Genomic DNA, 9531 nt, shown 5'->3' with positions numbered 1-9531 from the left:
ACAGTAACAGAAACCAACGAGACACTCACAGGAATTTTTATGACAGTGTTTAGAACAGCGCAGAAACATTCAATGATGGGAAGAAAATGTTTCTTTATTATGCTCTATGCAAGTGGACAGCCTGTATTGGTAGATGCAATGACCAAGGCCATTATATATATTTAGTAGATGGCACAAAGTTGCAAGAATTACCTTACACAAGTAAATGTACAGCAATATGTGTCAGTTGTAAAATTATACCATGAACAATAACTGTGCAAATAAAAGGCAAAATATTTACAAGTAAAAAAATGCCCAAACTCCCCAGTAAAAACTGTTCAATAAATGCCTGTGCTTCACTGCTACACACGTGGAAACACAAAGCAGTCTCATGCCAAAGTAGGACGGTCCTAAGGCCTCTCAATAAATACTTCCGTGAGATTCCATCAATTCCTATGAAAAACTCTATACCAAGAATTCTATACGTATTATTAAAATTTGCTTCACTACAATGAACCAGTTTTTTTACAGAGGAGACATTTCTTTGTGGAAAAATAAATAGTTTTCTATCAAAATATGAAGGCCTTACTTAAGACCCCATGTATGTCACTACAAAGTGACAAACAAGCCCCCTAAAGGTCTTACATAAGAAGGCCCCATGAAGTGCTACCCAGCAAGCTCCCTAGAGTCGGCTTTACAACTAGACACAAGTGCACTGCTGGAAAGGCAGTTAAAAAAACTGGTTTTCTATGAAAATATGAAGGCTTTTCATTGGACCCCTTGTATAACCATGAAGTACATAACACCAAGCCCATTAGAGTTGGCTTCACTATATACACAAACGCATTGCTGGAAAGACTTTTTAAGAGGATGAGAAGTCATTCATATCAATGTAGAAAGGCTGCAGGGCCCTATAGGATTTTTCATGCTGGAAAAGTATGATACACCAAGCGTCACAGACGCAAAGACAAGTTTCCTTACTCAGTCTACACAAAAATGCTTAGGCAGTTTAAAACAATGCACGTCAGCACCAACATGGTCAGAGTCACAATTCAGTTATTGCAATGCTTGTCAGCAAATGTGAATATACAATAATTACAGCAAGGAATGACGTGGGCTGATAAAAGAGTACCCTCTATGTTGGTGCACATACAGGGGTTCTACCTCACACCTTGAAAGTGAAGTCAAGATTTTTTGTTCATTAGTCACACTTACTACATACGCATGGAAGTGCTCATCAAAACGAATAGTTTCGAGCAGTTTAGCAAGAACAAGGAGTGTTGAGTGGACATAAAATATATCACACTCCTGCAGAAACTCTGGAAGAGCATCTTCGGGAACACTGTGCACAAGGACACTCCCAACCTTATACACTCTACCATCTGCACTTCCAGACTTAACAGTGAAAGAAGTAGTTTCATTAAAGTTGTTCTCAATAATGAACTCCTTCACAGTGTCGGGCAGATGTTCAAAGCGAATTGGCCGGCATCCAGTTGTCGAAACACCTTTCTGGTCCCCAGCAATGAAACAAAAACTCTGATAAAACTGATGTCTCATTGACAAGCTGTGGGTCAGGTTCTTAAAGTTGCGTATCTTACGAGAAAGGTCTTTAAAATATTGGTGCTTAGCCTCAAAGCGCATTGCCCAAAGGTCTACCAAAGGTCCGAACTTCTGAATGCAGGATGCATAATGGATGAGGTAATGCATTTTGCAGAGATAAGAGACATTTGGAAAAAGGGAGTGAAAATCCTGTAGAAAAAATGTGATCTTGCGCTGCAAATATGCAATCTGCGTTACCGGAATATTGTGACACAAGAGAATGTCACAAATTTTCCTAAGAAGCAAGTAAAGGTGCCAAGTTTTGTTTTCTGATGGGATGCTGTCACCAACAAAAAACGACAGGTGGTGGAATAAGCAAAAGACCTGAGAAGCTGATTGCTTCATTTTTGCATTGCCATGTAGAAACTCAGGAGTTATAGCTTCGGGCCTATTTTTCGCATCACACTGATCATAATTCCAGTCAAGGATGCTCCTGTTCAAGTCCTTCAGGGAAAAAAAACCTTGGGAAATTAGAGAACCGATGATGTGCTTGAGCGCGAGAGGCAAAATACCCTCATGGATATCATGCATTACATCAGGCGGGAAATGTTCCGTTGGTTCAAATCCTTGTGATGTGATAGCACAAGGAGCTTTGACTCCATACAAAGAAGCTGTTGGCAGCCCTGCATTCAACATGTTTATATGGTGCTGATGCCCTGCAGGTGTACGCTGCAAAAAGTCACTTTCTTGAAGTTTATGCTTGATCTCATGGAGCACAGCCATGCAAAACCTACAGATTCTTCCATGGTTGAATCGACACTGAAAGCCTCCAACCCTGTGGCTTGAGAGGTTGTCACCAGTCATGACAAAAATGGAGCCCTTCATGACCTGCCCATTTGCAATTATGCCATCATTCTCAAGTTCCCTTATGTCCTGAAGCAGGGGCTCAAGGATCTTAGGTAGGCCATAGGTAGACACATGCTTATCCTTCACCAGAAGTACCAAATAAATGCCTGGTAGGGTTGAGCGGAACTGTGCACTAAAATTCAGCACAGAAAAATATACTGCAGTCATCTTGTGTTTGCCGCGCTTGCTTCCCAGGGGATTGCAAACATCGAACTCGTCGCTATAGAGCTGCAAACAGACGCGACTAGTGTCACCTTGGAAGTAAGCATGCCCTGCAAATGCAGTTCCATCAAACACAGAGCATAGGTACCCATCTTTCTTCTTTATGGAAGAATTAAATTCTGCCGAGCAAGCTGAATTTTCAAGGATAAATTTCAGCATACGACAGAGCGGCACGTAAGTCATCAGGTCAGACTTTCCATTAGAGTTAACTCCTAGCACTATTGTTTGTGGCTCAATGAGTGGAAGATGCGTCTTCCAAAAGGCGTTTCGGCCACATTTAGTGAGTAGCTGGTCCAGTTTGAGATCGCACAAAAGCTCTTTCACGTTTGCCGACATTTCAGCATAATCCTGAAGCCGCTGGTATTCAAAAAGATTTTTTACATACAAAATTACGTCATTGGCGATTTCATGCACAGTTGACTCAGGAAGCCGTTTTTGCTCCTTCCACTTTAGAAGCAACAATGCTAGCTGTTTCACATAGTCGCCTGAAGTAGGCTCCTCTGCTCTTTCAGCTTCGGAAGCCTGTTCTTGTGTGTCATCTGCACTGAAGGCAAGATCTCTAACACCCATGTCACTTTGAGAGGCAGCAACATCAACTGGAGCAGCCTCATCCCATACAGCACTTGCTTGGTCTTCCTCACCAGGCGATGCCTTGTCCTCAGCAAGTAACTCCGCATGCTTCCTGTAGATGTGCTTCTTGTATGATGGGAAGATGCGAAATGATTGCATGCATCCACTTAGGCCACACACCCAGTGCCCTTCATGCCCATGAGCAGTGTGGAGGTGCCGAAACAGGGACTTCAAAGAGAATGTATGCCTCGCACACCTGGGGCAGCGAAAGTAGCGGACACCTGGCATCTGCAAAGAAAACACATCTAATCGAGCCTCCGTCTTTATCATTGCCGCCATATCTCTTCAAGAAACCACAACAAAACGCAGCACAACAAATACAACAAACATAAGTACAATAAATTTTCTTCGAGAAAGCAGCAGTGATTTTGTTTAATATTCTACAAGACATTTAACAAAAATAACATGCTATGCTGAACAAAAAATAACGGATACACTTTGGGGGTGATCCTACACTCCTACATTGCTTTTTGACTCACTTAAGTCTTTCCATTTTTAATGATAGCTAAAATCGGAAAATGTTTGTTACGATTTTGCTAAATTCAGCAGCAGTTGATGAGGTAATGGGAAACAGCTATAATATATGTAGAGTATGCATTCCCATTATTCCATGTTCCCACAGTATACATTCATGTGAGTCCTTAATATGTTGAATGTATATTACATGTACTTGTAATACAGTGTAACTGGGGACGGAATAAGCTCAGAAACCGTGACATACCAAAAAAAAATTTCCTTATTTTTTTCTTGGTGACAAAGGGCCAATCACACAACTGCTAACCAAAGACACCCCCATGTGACTGCCAAGAAATTTTTTGGGACATTAACTACAGGCACAGGGCAGTGAATGTACGGCAACCGGAAACCATGACACTTAGTGCCGCATTTGGCAGTTAAGAACAAAAAGGGAGATAGCATGCCTCCAGTGCACTATTTTGTGAGGCTTCCCCTTCCATAAGATTTGCGTCTGCCATCATTGCAGTGCTCGTGGAAGGGAAAAATAACGGGTGCGAATATTTATTTAGTGCTTTTTGTTGTAGTTCCGGAAAGCTGTAATTATGTGCACACTAAATTATTTTAAATAACCAAAAATTACATACAAATATGATGTGTAAATTACTTTTTAGGGAAGCAACAGAAATATCACACTTTTCTTGTTATTTGATATATAGTATTGAGAGGCTGTTTTTTAAGTATGCATGAATGCTGGCTTAATTTTCCAAAGGAGGTCTGGGCCTCTTAAAAAACCCACAAGAGGCGTATGCACAAAAAATGAAAGGTCTGATGCCGTGTATGTGTGAAGTTTCCTTTAGAAATCCCCACCTGTTCTTGCAAGAGCTATAGTAAACATATTTGTTGAAATAAGCAATACAGCTAAAATCTAGAGATTACATCCCGAGGTTTGAAAGAATGAATTTTGAGCCATTATAGCAACGGCAAGAGGAAACACACAAGACCCACCATTGTGTTGTAGACAAATACTGGTAAAATTATGCACACAGAAAGTAATCTTGTGTCACCTAAGTAGCATTCACAAACAATATCGTAGCAGCAGCAAGAGGAAACACACAACCTCAGCAGCACCACAAGCCGCAACAGCAGCCACCAGTGACCCAGCCCTCACATGCAGCCGCCACTGCCGCCTAGCACATGGTAGCATGCATGCGCTAGTCTTTCTAATAATATACTGACACAATTTAAGAAAAAAAGAGATCTTACCTTTCTATGTTCTTTACACAGAAGTCCCGCCAGCAGTGTGGTTTCACGCTCTCACATGATTAGTCTCCTGCCTTCAATTCCCATGTGCTCCAGTTTTCCTGAAAATAAAAACAACTCTATTATAACAAAACTTTTCATATGCCCGGCTCTCTATGGAGCAATTCTTAAAAAGAAAACTAATATATGCCTTCCACTCGCCACTGAGCTTCCCGAAATTGTGACTTTTGTGCGTTGGAGTACATATACTGCAGCAGGGAAGGAATATTAACTGTAGCTTCAGCTACCAAGATTTATTCCTACACTCTTAGTGAACAGTTCCTTTGTGCTTGAAAGTGGGCCACTAATTTTCAGAGTACCGAATAGCCGCAATGTGCTGGGGAAAACAAAAATTTGTAATTGAAACTTTGTGATTGATTGATTGATTGTAGGGTTTAACGCGCCGACGCAACGCAGGCGATGAGGCGCGCCGTAGTGGAGGGCTCCGGATTAATTTTGACCACCTGGGGATCTATAACATGCGCCGAAATCTCGTAAACACGGGCGTTTTTGCTTTTCGCCTCCATCAGAAAAGCGGCCGCCTCGGCCGGGAATCGAACCCGCGACCTCGTGCTCAGCAGCGCAACGCCTTAGCCACTGAGCCACCGCGGCGGGTAATTGAAACTTTGTACCAGTGATGCCGATGTTTCAGCAAAGAAAAATAAAACTGCGTTGAAGTTTCGGTTCAGAAACTTGCCTTGACGAAGGCAAGTTTCTTTGTTGAAACATCGGCAGCACTGGGGCAAAGTTTCCATTATAAATTTTTGTTTTCCCTGACATTGTCGCTATTATGCCGCTATTATGCTTACTATTATGCTTATATTGCCACTATATATGCTTACCAAGATGATACTCTGAAAATTAGTGGCCCACTTTCAAGCACAAAGGACTATATTTGGAAATGAGGGGCTTGTTGAATGAACACAGAAAGAAAAGCTAGCAGTCAAGAAAGCCAAGGAAGGCAAAGGGGAAAGGAATTCATCAATTGTTCATGTTAATTGAGTAACTTTAATTTTTGAAATGAAACTCATGCACACACACACACATAGAAAACAAACAAAAAAAACTCACAAAGCACGTAGAAATACTGTACACAGTGCGATACATGGCAAGAACAATACAACGAAGTTGTACTCATGCAGTGGCTATGAGGCTTGCATTTATCAGAGTACAGTTACATAATATACTCTGATACACACACACACACACACACATGTGTTCGCTCCCCACAGACAAGTGTTTTTTTTTTACTGGTTTTCATAGAATAAAATAAATAGGGTAATTTCGCTAATAAGAATAAATTTGAAGATTTATCATTGCACGCAGAATTATTCCACGCATGCGTTAGCCTCCTATAGTGCTTGCTTAATTTTCGTATTTCTACGAGTCTGATTTGATTGATTGTTGCGTTCAGCGCGCCGACGCAACGCAGGCGATGAGGCGCGCCGTAGTGGAGGGCTCCCAATTAATTTTGACCACCTGGGGATCTTTATCGTGCACCGAAATCTCGTACACACGGGCGTTTTTGCTTTTCGCCTCCATCAGAAAAGCAGCTGCCGCGGCCGAGAATCGAACCCGTGACCTCGTGCTCAGCAGCGCAACGCCTTAGCCACTGAGCCACCGCGGCGGGTATATTTCTACGAGTCCCTCACTTGTTTATGCGCGTTCGTGCGCGTGCGACGCGTGATTAATTACGCGCCGACGCAACGCAGGGGACGAGGCACGCCGTAGGCTCCGGATTAATTTCGACCACCTGGGGGTCTTTAACGTGCGCCGAAATCTCGTGCACACGGGCGTTTTTGCTTTTCGCCTAAGCGGCCGCCGCGGCTGGGAATCGAACCCGCGACCTCGTGCTCAGCAGCGCAATTAATGCCTTAGCCACTGAGCCGCCGCGGCTGCATATGTTTTTTTTTTCTTGTAACACAACATTTATTTACAGAGATTTACATATGCACATGATACGAATGAGGCATTGACAAGTGTGCGCGTACATACTGTCGCGACATAACCCTCGGCCACCTTCAAATTGAGTCTTCGCCAAGTCAGAAAATACACAACACGTGACTGCGGGTGCAAAATTAATTACAAGTATGAAACCATGACGTATCAGAACACCGCAAAATCAAACAGAGTGAACAGAGAACGCTGGAAAAGAACCGAGTTCACAGGCGCGCGGGTCTATTCTCTTGGTTGACGTGAAAGGCATCTGATGAGTGGAGAAAAGCGTTGAGAGAACGCAGTGGTAGGACCACGCGCGAGTCACAGCCGTTGCCAGCGTTGCATTTTTTTCGCTTTCAACGATTATGCAGGGCTTTATTGGCATCCTTTTTGTGTGTGTGCGCGCGCGTGAGCGCGTGCTTTGTTAACGTGGAGTACGTTAACTAAATGAACCAAATATTTGATCTCACAAAATATATTAGCCCATGTCACTGTGCAGATTAATGCTGCCGAATTGCAATCGCTGATGTCTGACACTCTGGCCGGCCGAGTGGGGCTATTATATATACGTGAGAGCACGAGCGTGTGTGTGGAACAGTGTTGCGGAGTTACCAGTCCGGAATCGGAATGAATCCGGAATCAGTCCGCATTTTCGCGACCCCGGAATGGAATGGGAATGGAATGGGAATGGAATTAAGTGTATTTTGTCCGGAATGGAATGGGAATGGAATTACACGTATTTTCCCAAAATAAAGCACATGTGCGCGGTTTTTGTAAAAATATGCATAAACACGCAAAAGAACCCACCAGCCCAAGTTCAAACATCAGAAAGCCGGAGCCTTGAATTTAACAAACACAGTACTGTTAAAATCGATTGGCTGGTTTCAAGCACGGTACATGTATAAGCAGCGGTCCTACTACAATTCTACCCTTATATACAGCGCTGCTACGACATTCGTCGCGATTCTCCACGTAATAACCGCGGCTCTAGGCCGTTCGTATGCGTGGTGGGGAACTACCTGATGATGATGATGATGATTGCTATTGGTTTCCCCTTTGTAGCGGGGTGATGACATGTCATCTTACCAAAAAGGACTAATATACCCATCTTTTGCACTCTTGGTTTAAACTAGCGCTGCTTAGGGCAGGCACAAAAAGCTTATTAGGCACGAAATACTTCTTTTTTCCTGTTACAGGTGGTAACTGTCCTAGGCAATATTCCCCTCTCTGCTTTTCGTCCACCAGCATTCTAATCTTCTTTCCGTCCCCTCGACAGCCTTGAAGTTAACTTCCTCTGTGATACCCTTAAATCCTAGGGCTTCTGGAAGCCCAATATTCCCTTCATGTAGATTTAGATGGATACCCTTACATTCTAACACTATGTGCCGCATAGTTTCTGTTTCTTTCCCGCAAACCACGCATACCCCATCATTTTGTGAATACTTCCCCACAAAACTCTTAGCTCGCAGGCAGCCTGCTCTAGCCTCAAAAAGCAAAGCACTGCCCTGGGAATTATCGTGGAAATTTTCCTTTCTGATGTTCAATTTCTCAGCCCTGTACATTTCTAACGACGTTTTAGCTTCCATTTTTTTCCTCCATTTATTCGTTTCAATTTGCCTTGCCTCTTTTGCCTTACCGCGGAGGCATCCCCCCCCCCCCCTTCCCCCTCAACTTTTGTTTTTTGCTTCTGGAACCTTTGGCGACTCGCATGCAACCTTCCCGTCAGCGGGACGCTGACGCGGTGCTTGTGTTCACTGCAAACTTCCATATATCAGCTTACGCCCCATCTCACCTCACGCTCCCCAGTTCTCCCCCAGGAACGTTTGCAATACTGTCCCTCCTGTCTAGACACTTGGACGCCTTTGCCCGAAGAAGCGTCGACGAAGGCCTAAAATACCGGTTCGGGGATCCACCTGAAACGGAGAGCCCATGAAATAGGAACTGCGGCCATGGCTGCCCCTCCCAGCTCCGACGCGGCAATTAGCGGCCGAATAAAGGCCGTGTTCGCTCTGTTCTAGGGAGCGTCTGCAAAATCAGCGAACTGCTCGTGGCACAAACGAACCTCTCACCAGATAGAAGAAGCTCTTAATCGACCAGATTTAGGGAAAATTCCCAAGGTGGAGTAAGTTTCAATGAAGGAAAGCTTGACATTTACCTGAATGCAGCCATACGGCTACAAAGGAAAGCTAAACAGCTTTCTCAGCAACTTCGCAGTTGAAGAAAAATTCATCCCGGTCCAGGATTCGGACCCGCGACCACCGCTTAACCGGAGCATTCGCTCTACCAACTGGCTAAACAGGAGGCTAGCAATTTGTAGTGCGAGAGCGAATTGATCAACAACTCGAAGTGAAGAACAGGTGTTAATCGACCAGATTTAGGGAAAATCCCCAAGGTGTGAAGTAAGTTTCTATGAAGGAAAGTTTGACATACACCTGAATGCAGCCATACGGCTCCAGAGGAAAGCTACAAAGAAGCTCTCCGTCACCTGAACAGTCGCTACTGCAACCGACAAAAATATAATAAATAATTCTCGAGATAGCAAGTAGAGCTTTGATGACGACT

General features: G+C 43.7%; 1 protein-coding gene across 1 annotated transcript; it reads right to left on the bottom strand.

The window, feature by feature from the left end:
- Positions 1-667: 667 nt before the first annotated feature.
- Positions 668-3504, bottom strand: LOC144144139 (uncharacterized). Its single transcript, XM_077675518.1, has one exon. It carries the CDS (start codon positions 3502-3504, stop codon positions 1075-1077), a length of 2430 nt encoding a protein of 809 aa, XP_077531644.1. The 3' UTR covers positions 668-1074.
- Between the last annotated feature and the right edge of the window lie 6027 nt (positions 3505-9531).

Source organism: Haemaphysalis longicornis, unplaced genomic scaffold (assembly GCF_048455015.1).
Source record: "Haemaphysalis longicornis isolate Haplotype H1 unplaced genomic scaffold, Haemaphysalis longicornis Haplotype H1 scaffold_63, whole genome shotgun sequence".
NCBI lineage: Eukaryota > Metazoa > Arthropoda > Arachnida > Ixodida > Ixodidae > Haemaphysalis > Haemaphysalis longicornis.
This window is presented reverse-complemented; position numbering and strand designations above follow the sequence as displayed.

What these genes read in the sequence shown, in the direction of transcription:
- LOC144144139 (XM_077675518.1), bottom strand. Translation starts at nt 3,504, where the DNA reads ATGCCAGGTGTCCGCTACTTTCGCTGCCCCAGGTGTGCGAGGCATACA.